General features: G+C 44.5%; 1 protein-coding gene across 3 annotated transcripts in view; it reads left to right on the forward strand.

The window, feature by feature from the left end:
• Positions 1-1,122: 1,122 nt before the first annotated feature.
• Positions 1,123-16,476, forward strand: part of ERGIC1 (endoplasmic reticulum-golgi intermediate compartment 1) — a 62,068-nt gene continuing 46,714 nt past the window's right edge. The window contains exons 1-2 of one of the 3 annotated variants that reach the window (XM_061556475.1): positions 1,123-1,484; positions 8,591-8,652. In XM_061556475.1, coding sequence (XP_061412459.1) covers positions 1,465-1,484; positions 8,591-8,652 — 82 coding nt within the window. In that variant the 5' untranslated portion in view covers positions 1,123-1,464. The remainder of the gene's footprint in view (positions 1,485-8,590; positions 8,653-16,476) is intronic. The other 2 variants (XM_061556477.1, XM_061556476.1) reach the window with 2 other exon arrangements.

Consider the following 16,476-nt stretch of genomic DNA (forward strand, 5'->3'; position numbering starts at 1 on the left):
GCGTGGGGACGTTCTTCATCCAGAAGTGGACAAATGTGCTCGCAAAAACATCTACAGCACCTCACCACCAAACGCACTGATCTATATGAAAACATTTAATAATAACAATCCCTTCACTTCACTATTGCTACAACACCTCACCACCAAACGCACTGATCGTATATGAAAACATTTAATAATAACAATCCCTTCACTTCACTATGGCAAAGCTGTGATGCATGTTTAAGCATCAGCTGCGCATATTGCAACACATAGAATGGAGACATTACAGAGAGAACATTTTATTTCAAAGCATCTTCATGTCTCCCACCAATTTCAATGCAATTATTGCATCTCTCAGCACCCTCTTGTGTAACATATGGAGCCATCGCTGACACAATTTAATTCATTCGCATGTTGAGAATAAAAATAAAAAGTTCAGAGCAGGATTTCATTTCAGCCGGAGCTGTCCGGGCCAGATCTCCTGGATGAAAACATATATTTCATAGCCCCAATCAATTATCGGTGGTTGTGGGGGGCGGGTTGGTGAAGTGGGGTGGCCCGGGGCCTGAAAAATATTCCACGAGAAATGAAGCTTCTTGGCAAAACTGTGATCATTCACAAGTCACTGGGGTATCTATAAAGGGTAATTTTTATTTTTCATAATTTTTTTTTTTACCTACGTGACTTTACCGAAAAAAACTAAGAGTATGAATCCTTGCAGTCACTAAAACTTCAAATCTAGAATCTATAAAGGGGTGAATCACCACCCTACTACAGTTTCGCTGCTGCTGCTACTGCGGCCACGTGTTCACGAGGAAGCGAACACGTGGCCCCGTGGCAACCTCCACGTCCTGCCGTGAACGCGGAAGACGTCGTCTGCCTTGGCTTGCTCAAACCCCCCCCAACCCCAACTTTAAACGTAGGACTTTCCAAAGCCACCCCAAGTTGCAACGGAGGCAGGGCAATCCAAAGCGAACATGGGGGTGGGGGGTATTGCTGAAAAACTGCAAATCGCACACGGAATAAGTGGCAAGAGGCAGCAGCTAAGAGCGATGGGGATTGGACGAACGGACTCAAACCACCCCCTTCCAACACACACACCCCCCTGAATAGCAAGCACGTAGCTCCGTGTGTGTGTGTGTGACACCCCGGCTCTGCCCAATGAGGGTTTTTGGAGTGTGCACAGCGCCTTATGTGCATTGGCAAATCCACTCGCCCGTGCCGGGAACGCCGGGTTGCGAACGCGCCGACCACTTATAAAGTTACACAGTTACAAAGTTACACAGTTACAAAGTTACACAGTTACAAAGTTACACAGTTACAAAGTTACACGTCGCTTTTGACGCTTCACGAGTCGAACGCCGCCTTCGCCATCGCCATCATCATCGTCAGCGTCGTCGTCTTTCTGCGTAAAAGTCGTTGTAGGAGTTAAATCGACGAGCCGGTAGTTGGTTTGTGTGGGTGTGTGCGACTTTTTACAACATGCCTTTTGACGTACGAAGGTCAGTCTGAGTATAAGATACACGCTGGTAGTCACACACACAGACACGCTACCAGATATATTCGTGCTGCGATGTTTGTAACAATAGTGCGTTCGGCTGATGTTAATTGTCGCAGCGATTTCAATCCCCACCACCACCCTGTTCACTTTAAATTGGGGGGCAACTTTTGGTTAGAACGAGCGATGGGCAAGTGTGTGTGTGGGTGTGTGTGGGGGGTGTTTTGGAAGGTGAATGAAGACCCGCATGGTTATTTGAGGATCATTAACCCACTTTAATGGCCCGCTTTAATCTCCGCAGAAGGTGTTTCAGCTGTTTTGAGACTGGTTCAGCTGCCATATAAGAGGGCCCTCTTGGCCAAAAGTTGTGGTGGTGGCGTTTTCAATTAGCGTCGAGTGCATTTCTGGCAGGGCCCTCTAAACCGTTCGCCCTATTGCCTCTTTTGCACCGCTTGAGTGTTGGGATGGCTCATAGCTGTCGACCCACACGGTTTCACCCAGTATTCATGTACAGGTACATAGAGTTTCAATACGGGCTAAAAAAACGTGGCTTTATGTTTGTGTGTCTCCCTTGTGATGGGACATTTTTCGGATGGACGTTGAGATTTAAAAGGCCACGGGGTGGCCAGTAATGTCTGAATTGGTCTGTAATAAGCTGGGGCACTGATAAGGGGTTGACAGGTTTGTGATGCGTTTATGAGAGGGTTTTTTTCATTGCGGTGGGGGGAGCGTTAGCTCACGTAAATATAAATGTGTCGTGCTAAACCCGTCACCATCCGACACATTTGCCAATTCGTTTGTACTAAGTTCAGCACGCCCGGTGTGTTGGAGAGTAAAAACCCACGAACATTTACAATTCGAGTGCGACGTTTTGCCGGTAATTGCAACCAGCCTAATCAGGCGACAGCCAGAAATAAATGTTGTGGGTTTATTCTCCAACACACCGGGGGTGCTGAACTAGTAACTGATTGGCACGTTTCGTTCACGTGAGAAACCTTACGAATTGGCTGTGTCGGGTGGTGACGGGTTTAACGACACATTTATATTTACGTGATCTAACGCCCCAAAAACACATCTTATGGATAATATTGGTCGCGAAAGCCTACGTCTTAATCTGTGTGATACGTTGTTGATGAATGAAACATTGTTTACTTTATGACTGCTTGCTTTACAACTCGCAACTCTTGTGTAACTTCATGATGATACCGTGACCGTCATTAGGAAACAATAACGCAAAATTAGTCAATATAATCAATATACTATTCTTTTGGTCTTTCGGTAAAGTCACGTAGATAGGTTGAAAGAAAATAACAAAAAACTGAGACTCAAAGAATATGAATTCCTGCAGTCACAAAAGCTTTAAGTCAATATTATACTGTGGCGACTTGAGAAATACCTTGATCCAACGGTAGATTGACCATGACAATTAGCAATATCCTTGTGAACTACATGGCATCAAGTATGGTGGTTATAAGACGTAAGATCCAAACATTTCGTGAACAATAATCTCGGCTTCTACCAAGGAGCATTGCGCTTGCGTTGTACAACAAAACTGCTCCCCCGTTCTCTTTAATCACACCTATGTCTTAAACACAATACCGCAGTGTTATACGTCAATTATAATTGCTCCTAAGAGGGTGACCCCGGGGCCTGGCATCTATAATTAATACACTCAAACAGCTTTATGACCCCTGGCCTCTGTTTTGTGTGTCTGGAAGATCCGTGTCTACTCCGCAGACTTAAAAGCAAAATCGTGACTGCCGACACGCATACAAAACCCAATATGCGTGCCCTGTTCTAAACGTTCCTATCAACGTCCAACCCTGTGGGTAGCAGCATACATGACTTTGTCTCGAATTGCTATAAGTAATTCTAGATTTGAAGCTTTCGTGACTGCAAGGATTCACACTCTTAGTTCTTTCGGTAAAGTCACGTAGGTAAAAAATGAAATAAAAATGAATAAAAAAAAATCACGACGTTTCGGAGGCAACACAAGTCTCCGTCATCAGGTGGGACCGTCACAGCCAGATTTGACTTTACCGAAAGAACTAAGAGTATGCTATAAGTAATTCCGATTATCATAATCACTGTGCCAAATTATCCGATCACAATCGCCAATTCGATAATTTCTCGTGGTATTTACATTGCTTTAGGAGGGCATGTGTGTTTACAGTACCTCGAACTAAATCAGCGTTAAACACGAAATGCAGGTATTTGTAGCATTTAAACAAACTATAATACAGTAACTGCAGCAAATATCTCACTTGTACAACCGGTAGATTTGGTGTGTTTATGCAATTGCAGTGCTTGTTTGCCCAGTGCTGTGTGGCACTTGGTGATTGGCTAACAACTGAACGTGTACCCCTCCCTTTGGGCAGGCAGAGAGTACAGTAATATGCTATTCTTTCACTTTTCTGACCTATAGGGATGTTGGCGTTGCGTCTTCTTGTTTCATAGTTTATACCCAAAGCCCCCTTTTCTTCAATCCACTGCGAGACGAGGGCCTCCTCATGCCGTGTCAGTCATGGGGGATTGTTTCGACCACGAGGTTTTTTTTTCTTCTTCTAGCAATCACTTGCCACTGATGCGAGCCGTAGCCTGGAATTGAACCCCGGTTGTGGGAATTCATAACGCAGTGTGCATTCAACCACGGAGCCGCCAATGGCTTTTACACACAGAGGGCTTAGCTTGAAGCAAACTTGTGTCATCAATATGGCGATAACTGGCTTTCTGTTTTGTCTAATTTGCAACGTACAACCAACACTCTGAGTGCCCATAATCCGTAGGCACATGCCAGAGACGCATACTTCGCTGCAGACTCAGCTGGTGAAACAACCAGGGTCACTGGTAAACTTCGGGGTCATAGCAAACTCGCAAGACTGTTATCACAACTGCTGAACAAGAAATACATTGTATTTATTTGTATATACTCCTCTCCACATTATTTCCAGATGGGTTGCGGATGGGTTTGTACAAATCAAATTGGACGGCTGTTTGACTGGAATTCACTGTTCAGAAGAGAAAAAAAACACATGAGGGCACTCATTTGTTTACATGCTTCCTTATGCAAATACATTATTTGTAAATGCACATCCATTTTTTTCAATCCACTGCTAGACCACCAGGGCCTTTCCATGCTGTGTGGGTCATTGAGGTTATTGGACCGTACTTCACTCTGCTAGTCAGTGCAGTTTAGCGAATGCAGGGAGCGGTAGACGTGAGGACATAGAAGGACAGTACAACAATATATTTTGCTGCACGGTGGTCACTATCCAAGCCCCAATTTCACTTAGCTTCCGCGATCTGATGAGATCGGGTACGTTGTGGGTGATTTGGTCATAGGCATGCTCAATTGCCGTATAGGATTTTGTAAATGCAGTGCCTTCTATCAGATGTTATCTTCAGTGTCTTATCACACTGGCACAGAGCCTGTATGTTCAAGGATGAGACTTTTTGCTCTGATAAGAAACTAGTGTGTGCGAGAAAGTGCGGCTCCATGATACTGTGTTTGGAATAGGTTTTTTTTCCCCCCATTACATTTCCAGGTAGTGATTGCCATTTAACTTGATTAAAGGGTTTCTCTTTATCACTTGCATACAAATGTAGCTTCTGTATAAATTAAACGGCGAATGCAACCCACAGCAAATGTATTTTTTTTTTTACTCAGATGGTTTTCTTTCTTTCCAAATTTAACACCTTGGGCTGAAGCATTGGGTGCACAGTGGGTCGCGAAATGTGCAATGAACTTGGCAACCTGAGTTGGATTCCTGGCCACAGCTAACATCAGTCAGTGGCAAGTGATATTTGAACTAGTCCTGGCACCAAACATCACCATTCTGCACTGACCAGCTTGGTGAGGTATGATCAAACAACTCCCATGATTGACATCGTGCCTACATTATTTTATCCACCAATGGGTTGACAAAAGGCTGCATATAAATAAGCTAATAAATAGCTAAATACCATCTGCAGCAGCTAGCAAACACCAGCAGCAACCAGCAACTTTCTATAGTTGCTGGAGAAATGCGAGCTGCTCCATGCAGTTCCTGAAGAAGCTCCCAGCTCATAGAGCGAAACGTCAGACATCGTGCCGAACGATACGCGGTACAGCCCAAAAACATACCAGGAGCAATATATATTTTTTCATTAGTATGGTCTCATAATTCAGGATAACCACTTACTTTTATTAAAGAAGCTGAGCATGTTTACACAAAGCGTCGCCCCTGGCATCACATTACAGCCAACACATAAAGAAGTAACCACGAGACCAACATTTTCGTGCATGTATAGGAATGCATGTCCTGCAGTATTTGGCTGCTAGAAATTTTTACGTGATAAGCCACTTCGTTGAGCTATCATTTGTGGCCAGGTTGCTTCTGAAAAAAGAACTACAGAAATATAGCTCAGTGGGCATTAGTTCGTAAAATAAAATGAGTAGTTTACATTATTAGTTTACATGCCACCATCACTAAATAATAGTGAATACATTATGTAACGGCCCCTTGTCAATCTACTGCAATGTGAAGGCCTCCAACTTTCCGTGTGCACCGTGGGGGTTTTCTGATCATACTTCACCACGCTGATCAGTGCAGGTTGGTGAAGTGGGGGTCCAGGACCGGTTCAGATATCGCTCGCCACGTGTGCTAGCCATGACAGGGAACGAACTCTGGTAGCAAGGTTTACAGCGCAGTGTGCTAGCCAATGTGCCACGGTTTTTACCTTCATTCGTCAATACCGGACACAAGCAACCCTTTGTATCCTGGTTCTGTGTTTCTGTGTTTGCGTTGTTTAATGTATAAAATAAACACTGTAGGTATGTATGTTGAACTTCTTTTGCAACATACGTAGCCAACCCAACTATCGCTCCAGCACAAAACTAGTTTAATAATTGCTAATTTATACATTCGTCTTGTGCAAACACACACAAGACAACTTGCTTTTTTGATATGGAGACTGACAGTGCCAGAGAATTGAGAAATGAGAGGGCACAACATCATTGTTTGGGATTTGATTTATTTAGTTTGTGATTTATTGATTTAAAATATTTAGCAAGGATGCCCAGCCAAGATGCGACAGTGCAGCGCGCTTCTGTTGATGCCGTGGTGCCACGTGCCATTTACTGATTTATGTTCAATCGGGCGGTGAAAAATACTCATTTCAGAAAACTGTAAATAACTTTTACGGTGGCCAAAATTAAATCCCATCTTCTCTGCTCCTGATATATTGTACCCGTGACTTTTTAGATAACCATTCTTCCCCATAAAATGTCAAACGTGAAAATAAAACGGAAATAACTTTACCGTATATTGACGCCAAGGTTTTTTTTTTTCTTCTTGCACCATGATTGTTGTACGTACCATCTCGCGACCTCCGGTCTGCCTCAAGTGACCTCCTTAAGCCTCGTCTCTCGCGCCCAGACGAGGCAACGTCGTCACTTCTCTGTTGCCACTCTGGTCGCCTGGAATTCACTCCTGGTACATCGGCGCCGCACATCGGCATCAGTGCCACCACACGTGTCGGAAATCTGAAGACTTTCTTTCCAATCCATTCCCTCGCCGCTCCCCTGTCCGTTTGAAGTGCAATTTGCGCCCGTTGTAAATTTAAGGATTCATTCATTTATTAATTTTGCGATATGGCCACGCGAAGGTGTCCCATTGAACAACTATCCATGTTGTCCACGTCTCTAACGGAAAACACAATACAGTACACATGTACCTGTACAACCACTTGTCAATCCACTGCTGGATGAGGGCCTACCCATGACGTGTTGGCTTTGTTGAGGTGGTTATTCGCCCATACTTCACCACGCTGGTCAGCGCCGGTTAGTGAGGAGCATAGATTTAGAATTGGGAGCATACAAATACAGTAAACAATGGATTTTGCTCCACTGCCTTCTACTGCTCCACATGGAGCTCCACAGCAGCCTACAATAATGTTAAGCGTGGTGGATGCCCATCCAAGTACTATCCAGACTCGGCCCTGCTTTGCTTCCGAGGTCTCACGCGATCAGGCGCATTCCAGATGATCTGGTCATCAGCCGAAATGTTGGGTAAGAGAATAAATACATATTTAGATGGAGTGTTCAAAATATCTCCTTAATTGCTAGTCGGAATATATTTTTGCCGTTAGAAGTATGACGAATGCAATTAATTGGGGATCTCTGTAAAATGAAAAAAAACATTAGTTTGTGACATCGTACTTTAGTTCGTCTGGTGTGTCATCAGTGGTGATGGTTACTGGCGTGATTTCAGTCTGTGTCATGGCACAACTCACGTTTGGCAACGGTCCTGACTGTGCGTTCGGTTGGGAGTCGGTATCTTGTTTTGGTAAACACGTTAGGCAAATGGCCTTGCTCGCGTGCAATGTGTTGTGACTGCTAACGTGACATTTCCACGCTCGCAAAAAAACAAACTGTGCTTGCCTGGCTGTGCACGTCTGCTCTGATTGCGTTGATATCATTAACGCACTTTGCACTTGCGCATAAATGGGCCAGCACAACAGGTGGGCAGTTAATTTACTTAATTCCTTGGACACATAATGAGAAGGGGTTCATTTATGCAATGAAAATCGCACCGACTCGTCCATTTATCACAAAATACCGTACCCTCCGAATGATAAGATTCTCCAGGAAGAAATGTGGATCCCAAACTTCTAATTCATAAAAAAAAAACCTTGAAAATACGACGCTCTGGCAAAGTTTTCAACAAGGTTGTAAAATAGAAAGTAATAAAATAGATAGGGTGGACGCTTGTAAGAAAAACAATTTTTGTAATCTGGAGAATATGGCAACAGGAGAAGTTTCTAGTGGCAATACATTTGTTGACTGTACTTGGTGCCACCAAAGTTATTAAAATCTGGCCGCACGTGTGCTACGGCTGATGGACGTGGACTGGGTGGCAACAAATATTTCGCACAGTCTTGCTTCTGTCCTTCCCCCGCACCTCCGATGAGCACGGTTGGCTACGTACGGCGCGAAAGAAGTTCAACATACAATATCCAGGAGGAACGTGTCTTATAATCTGGAGAACATGGTAACACATAAGCATGTTTAGTGCTATCGTTGTTCTGTATATCGATTACAAATCCATTCTCACCCCCACTCTCTTTTAGGTTGGACATTTACCGTAAGGTTCCAAAGGATCTGACTCAGCCAACCTACACAGGGGCACTGGGTGAGTCACGTCCACGTTTCATCCTTATCTGGTTTTCATGGACCACTCAGACGAAGCAGACACGGCAGGATGCGGCTGGTTGTCACACAGTCCTATCAGATGTGCAAATGATTCATTTAAAATATATATTTTTAATCACATTCTTGTTGCGGTTGCCATATTAATTTGCAATTCCGTGTCGATGTTCGTTCATCGGTGAATTTCAGGGGGGGGAGGGGCAATTGCCGCCTTGTGGGAAGTTGAGTAAAATTGTTGTGGTTATGTTACGCTTGTTCATGTGATTCCATCGTCACGGTCACCAAGTATAATCATTAAATTAATAAGTTTATATAAAAAGCCCATTCCAGGTACGGTGCTCCACTATAACGTGCAGTCTCTTCTTCATCTCAGCCTGGATACCTGTGGAAAAGAGCTTCATAGCTCATCGGATTTCTCCAAGATAAATAAAGATTCTAATTCTGAAACCAAATGTCCCACTCATGCGTGGGGGGTCAGCTGTTTTGATTTTCTTCCTCTGTGTACTTGCATATTCTATACCTCTTCTCTGGTAATTTAATATTCTGTGCCTCTTTCTATAGTTGGATAGCAACCAAATGGCACATTTCGGATTGACCTTTTAACGTGTTGAAATCCCACATTTTAAGAATCCATTTCACTCCTGGCACCCATCCACCCAAACCAAATTATGGCATTTTAATGCCACAAAGAGTAATTTTGACAGTCGCTCGGCTTGATTACTTTGACCCGTGCACACTGACTGACAACTGATGTGACCACTAAGCTCTCACAAGGTGAGTATTTAGTGGTTCATTAAAATTTGCCAGTGCTGAGCTTGTTCTCGCTCGTCCCTAGCAGCACTATGAGCCATAGCTGCAGCCCCCGAATTGGCTACTCTGGCTGCTGCAATATACCGTGATGCTATGATACGATATTTGATTTCGTGCTTAGAGGATCATTGCACTATTGGTAAACACGTAACATTTTTATCGTCTCGTTTTTTTGTGCTTTGCTCTGCACTTCCACTGCAATAAATGTTACTTCGAAGTTTGTCAACTGCAGGTCGCTCAACTAAAAGCTTGCGGAACGCCTTTCTAATCGTTGCAATTTGCGGGGCTCATAACCCACACGTTTAACATTATTTTGTGATAATGCATTGGCGGTAGTGCATGAGCACAGATATTGCAAAACCCGACACAATCGTCAATTACATGCCTGTCAAATATATACATATACATATGACGGGCACAGTTGGCTACATATGGTGCAAAATATGTTCAACATACATACATACATAGTTTAACACGTAGGCTTTCGCGACCAATATCATCCATAATAGAGGTTGTTTTTTGGTTAGATCGTGATCTAACCCAAAAAAAACATCTATTATGGATACATAATTCGTATATATATTTGTCTACACACACGCATATATAATAGGTGTCGTTTTGGGCAATGGCTCATTTTTATATGACTTGGATGATGTGCTCATTTGCACTGAAACTAAATGAAATAATCCTGCGGGGAGTCCGAGAGGCAGGCCCAGACAGAGGTGCCATGCAGCGGTGAGTCAGATGATGAAGGACAGTGGCGTGGATGTGGAGAATTGGCCCAGGACAGGAATGTTGTGGAGAAAGAGGAGCGAGGAAGCAGACCCCCATGTGAGTGGGGGTAATCTCAGGAAGAAGACTGGTAATCGGGGATGCGCATTCACCCTTTCCCGTTCCGAGGCAACTGCAAGGTGCAGGGTCGGTGCCGTTCACCGCTGAATCTTAGAGCATGCAAACGGTTCGGCGTTAATTTTATTTAGAGAGGCGTAGCGCCGTTGTTTTTAAAGACATTGCACTGACGATGAGAATCGTAGCGACGCGACCGTACTTTATGATAGCTGGTACCAAACTGTGCCACACGCCCTTCCGCATGGCCTTGTGGGAACCTCGCTACCGATAAATTTATACTTATCTTATATTCTTTGGGTCTTTCTGTAAAGCCACATAGATGACGATTGCTTGCGTTGCGATCGAAACGCCGTGCTATGTTTATTATTTTTTCTATCTTCGTGGCTTTACCGAAAGACCCAAAGAATATGAATTCCTGCAGTCACGAAAGCTTTAAGTCAAGATTGATTTTATCTTAGTTTTTCTTCCGGTTCCATACATCATCAGAATGGAATTGGAAGAAAAACTGATGACGTACACGTACATCATCGGGACGGGAAAGGGTTAATATGCGTTATAAACTGCATGCGAATGAAGCGTGCGCACGTGTAATATTGAGGGTGTACTCGTGGTTGGCACTACACAGAGGATGCAGGTCTGGTAGTGCACCTGCCGTGTGCATTACAGCCACGGTGTGACGGCTTTTGCTTCACTTTATTGCGTGCGGTTGTGGCAGAGATGACTCGGTTGGGTGGAAGGCAGCGGCTTAACACGTGTGCCGTGTGTCACGCGGAATGGCGTTGCACTTTTGCCAAATAGAGTTCGCAAGACCCATCGCTGCCCGTCACCGTAGTTCCACGGGTAATTCTGGCATCTTCATACCTGCCCCGCCCGTTTTGGACGATGGTGGGGGCAAACTTCGAACGCCAAGTTACATTAGATAATAACGCGTGCAAAAAGTGACAGTAACCCACGTAGCTTATAATAATTCATGCCCACGACTGGACTGCAGCGTTCATTCCTTTAATAGTTAAATTTGTATTATCTCGTATGTGTTTGCACGGTTGTGTATGCTCGGATTGCCTAAGTTGACACATGAGGATATATTCAGCATATAATTTGCGTATATTGTAGGTAATCAACATTAGCATGCTTGATTCAATGAATATACGAGATCATAACATACTGTGTTAAATGATCAATTAATGCATCATAACATGCCTAATGCCCACAACCCAAATTTTGGGATGTGTTCCCGATATTCAGATTAATCCGACAAATAAAAAAAAAATATCTCTAATTGTCCTTAAAAATCCTAAATCCAAATTTTGGTGAAGACCTGTGAAGGTTGGCCAAGCGCGCAGGTGGGCAATTCAGACAGAAAAACGACCGCCTTTGTCTCCCTAGTGCTGTTGTTTACAGGTACTCATTTCGGTCGCAACTGATGCGTGGTTATCAGTGGCCGGGAATCGAATTCGGATGGTTAATCGCGCATCACTAACCACCACGCCACATAGACACAAGGCACACAGACAGCTATGATTCAAGCATTTGCGCACACATTCAAATAGTCAAGAAAGACCACGAAGGCATTTCAAGTGGGTATGGTGTGACCATGCATGTAATTTAATACTCTCGCTTGATTTATTCAAAATTCCTGATTCTTGTGGTTGTGAGTCAGGTGTTGTTTTTCTCCTCCACATGAGAGTGCGTTTCAGCAGAATGGTTATTCTCATGGTAGGAATTGGAAATAACTGCTTATTCCAAATAATTGTTTTGGCACGGTTGTTGAGCAAAGCCCCAAAATTACAAGTGGCCATCAACAAACAGCCCTATTTAAGTACGGTGTATAATAACAGATAAGGGTTAACATGTTTCTTGAAAGGAGCGAGGTTCAAAGAGCTTTTAAAAGGAGACGATGGGAGAGGATTCCAAAGTGGAGCAGTGTGAAGGAAGAAGCAGAAAGAGGATCGTTGTGACCTGCAGCGTTGATGGTGGTGGTCGAACACCGCGGGGATAAGACAAAACAGTCTGGTAGATTGGCGCTCTCAACGTGGGTGGAGGAATCAATGAGTGATGCTCATGGGAGAAATTACCTTGGTAGGAGCAAAAGGAGAGTGATAGGGAGGTGATGGACCGCAGGTGAATCATTGGCTGGAGTGAATCAGGAAGTGCTGGATTATCAGTCATTGCTTCATATGAAATTATATCAAGTAGTGTATTTCAACTTCAACCTAATTTGTGTTGTATACTTTACGCATTTTACTCGGCGGTTTCAGCCGTGGGCAAAGAGAAGCTTAATTAAAACAAATGGACTCGCAGTGCAATACTTAGATCAACTCTGTGTTTACATGATTTGTACTTTGGAACAAATAAAATACACGGCACGAGACTAGCTGCATTATTTCTAGATTTTGTTAATGTTGCTGTACAGCCATTTGCCTATTCACTGCTGGATGAGTGCCTACTCATGCCATGCGGGGGCGTGGGGGTTATTTGACCAGACTTCGCCACATGGTCTCTGTGGGTCGGTGAAAATGTGGAGCATAGGTGTGGGAGCAAAGAAGTACAGTACGATGATGGATTTTTGTTTCTCCACTGCCCACTGCCGCTCATGAGAAATCCCCCTGGTGCTATACTTGGCAGAACATCCCAATGATTATGCTGCAGCTGCTTATTGTTATTAACGCATGCTTCCGATTTACTGCATCAACTTCTCAGTAGTACAAGCCCACTCCTTGGTGAGTCCTTGGCTGGAAGACACACCCATGACCATCTCAGCTGATCTTATCAGATCTCGGAAGCTAAGCATGTTTGAGCCTGGTTAGTGCTTGGATGAGAGCCTGCTTGGGCTGTGAAGTGCATGACCGGGAGATGGCAGTCGAGCAACGGATTTTTTAAATCTATCTGTGCAGAACTTTAGAGTGTTTTCCCATCATATGCATGAGTTTTTTTTTCCGGTACTCCGGTTTCATCCCGTATTCCATGCACATGTACAGCCTTGTTGTCAATCCACTGCTGGATGAGGGCCTTCCCAAGCCATGCAGTTGTTGGGGGTCATCTGATTTAAATCACTATACTGGTCCGTACAGGTTGATGAAATTGGGTGGGCATAGATGTATAGTACAACATTTTTCCGCACTGTCCCATAAGCAGTGTCTTCTTATTTCTACGTTGGTGCACTTGTAAACATTTCAGGCAAGGGGTTGGTGCTAAAACTTTACGAGTGCATGGCTTCTGGTTACTGGGTAAGTTTTTGTACGCAAATGCCATGCACTCATAGATGAAATTGGCCAAACATCCTTCTGTCGGATGCTGATAAAGTCGTCTTAAAACTCGGTGAGACTTTCCTGGGTTAAGGGCATTCGAATAATGTGAATGGTGAAACCTTGCAACGTACTTTATTGCTAGCTTTGACAGAGGTTGACCTAGATGCCTTTGGGATACGATACAGCAATCATCATAATAATAATAATTTACAGCCCTTTGACAATCAAATGCTGGATGGAGGCCTCCCATTGTCCTATCATTGATGGGGTTGTCGACCATACTGCACCACGCTAGTCAACGGGGGAAGGGGGTTATGGTGAAGGTAGGGAGCAGAGACGTGGAAGGAGTGGTTAAGATGTCACTTGGCAATGATGTCAGCCGTGGCTGCGTATATCGGACTCGGGTCGCCGAGTTCATAGCGCAGTGCGCCAACCGCTGCACCACCACTCCTCCACCGCGACTTAGATGTCACTTACCGAGTTAGTCGTTGATAGTGAGCAGAACCCGGAGCCTGTTTCTTGGTGAAAACGAGCAGTGGCTTGTGGATATCCAATGCGATATTTGGCTCGGCTTGTTCATGGCGCATGCTCGTATACTGGGGAATGTCGTCCGGTTTTCTGGTGAGTGCATGTCAGTAAACCAACCGGCAAGGCTCCCAGTACAAAAAAAAAACCCATCGCAACCCCAGTGAGTATTGTTGATGCATTTTTACCTAATTTAATTTTACTGCTTTCATTCATTTTGGCAGCAGCACAGGAGCACCTGAATGACAAACTGGAAAGTATTCCGAGCGGTGGGAAAGTGGCACAAACGTTGCCACGCAATCTCAGAGTAGACACCTGTAAACGTGTAAATGGGCTCCGTGTTTGCACTCAGGAGAGCGTGTGTGTGTGTGTGTGCCAGACACATCTGTGCAAATGATAATTTAATAGCTTACTGTATTTCTCCAGTATGAATACATATTCTGCTTCTGAAAAATATTTTGATGTGTGCTTTTTAAGTTAACCGGTGTTATTTTGTAATAAGTTATGTAATTTGGTTATTGCTCAGTTTATTGTGCAGCAATACCTGCCACTTATAATAATATCACTCGCCGCTGATGTTAGCTGTGACCATGAATCAAACTCGGGAGCGCCTGGGTCATAAGCGCGCTGCGCTTACCACCACGCCACCGCTGCACACAAAACAACACATTTGTCGGCAACGCTGCCCTAAATATAAATATAATAGATGGGAAACATTTCAAGGTAATGGGCATTCTTCACAGCAAGAGATATCTCTATTAGAGGAATGTAAGTTTTTGGTTTTTTTGATGGATGTGTGATATTTTAAGCGTACAAAATTTCAAACTGGGAATTTTTATTGCAAAAGGTATACGAGCAGAAGACAGTTGCCCTGGCCGGCTTAAAGAGATCCAGAGAACGGCCGATTTTTTGATGCGACTGCTGAGGATTTGTACAGTTGGCTTGAATGTTCAGTTCATCCTGCTAAATCGCCTCCCACACAACTCAACAAAGACCAAGATCTCCCGTATAGCCTGGATCGGACTTTTGGGGCAAGTGCTGTTAGCGAGCACATATGAAGGTCGGCACGGCACACGAGGCGGTGAGTGGCCAGCACCACGCATGGCCGCCTTTGTCTCCCTCGTGGCGATGTTTACACACCAGAGGTCGCAAACGGGTTTTGATTCCCTACCCGTATCCGGCCGCACCAGGGTCGCAAACGGGTACCCGTACCCGGCCGGGTACGGGTAGCCGGGTATCGGGTAGGGGTACGGGTATCGGGCACCCGGTTTGCGACCTCTGTTACACACCGCACCAGGTACTCATTTGAGGCTGAGTCAACCTAGGGGGGAGGCCCAGGAACGGTTCAGATAATCGTCACTGGTGTTGGCCATGAGCGTGTTTCGAACTCGGGTCACAGGGTTTGTAGTGCAGCGTAGCGCTCGCCGCAACCACTTTCCCTCCCCTACCAACACACTCGCACATTGAGTCACCCACACCCCCACCGTCTCATCAAGCCAGCTCTCTTGTCACTTCACCAATCACCGCGCTCCTCAAAATTCCAGGGAGAAAACTTCCCGGCGCGACAGCCCGTTAGGCGGAATGCCACCACCCCGCCGCCCGTCAGACACGGGCGGCCGCCGTCTTCCGTAAGGTTTTGCCCAATGCTTTACAAAAAGGCGTCCTTGGTGTAAAGACCTGGGCTCCCTGGACTCGTCGTAAATGAAGTCTGAGACGCGGCGAGGGCAATTGTGCCCCCCCCACCACCACCTTGCCAATGGGGTGGGTGCGGCAGGGCAAGCATCTCGTCTCCTGGAGGCAAATGATTAAAAATTGATGGCTGAGCTATAAACAACATGGCGAAGGTGCCTTCACCAAGACAATTCGTTTTAACACGTAATGTACGTGGGAAGCGCTGGCGTGTGTTACATGCGATTCTCTCAATTTACAGTTCTATATTTATTCGTGTGATTATGTATATGTTGTTGCTGCTGTTGTTGTTGTTGTAAAGTGGGTTTGGTGTGTGTAAAACAAATATTTGTTTTATTTAGTCTTTGTTTGGTTTTTAAATATCACAACAAATATAAATAGGCACAATTGTAATTTCTCATCCATCTTGATGTAGTTATTATCAGTGTTGTCACAAAATATTGGATTCCATTGTATGTTTATATGTTAAACTTCTTTCACACCGTACGTAGCCAAACGTGCCATTCCGAGGTGCAGAGGGGAAAGACAACAAACAAACCATTTGAGATATGACTTATGGGTTGCACAGTTATGTATAAACAATTCATAATTACATTTTTCCTTCATACCAAAACATTTATCTGAAGATAAATGTGTACGGTTGTTCCGTATACGTTGTAAAAATATTATATTGCTGCCATAATAAT

This window comes from Lethenteron reissneri, chromosome 22 (assembly GCF_015708825.2).
Source record: "Lethenteron reissneri isolate LAM-NWPU_2019-01 chromosome 22, ASM1570882v1, whole genome shotgun sequence".
NCBI classification, from domain to species: domain Eukaryota; kingdom Metazoa; phylum Chordata; class Hyperoartia; order Petromyzontiformes; family Petromyzontidae; genus Lethenteron; species Lethenteron reissneri.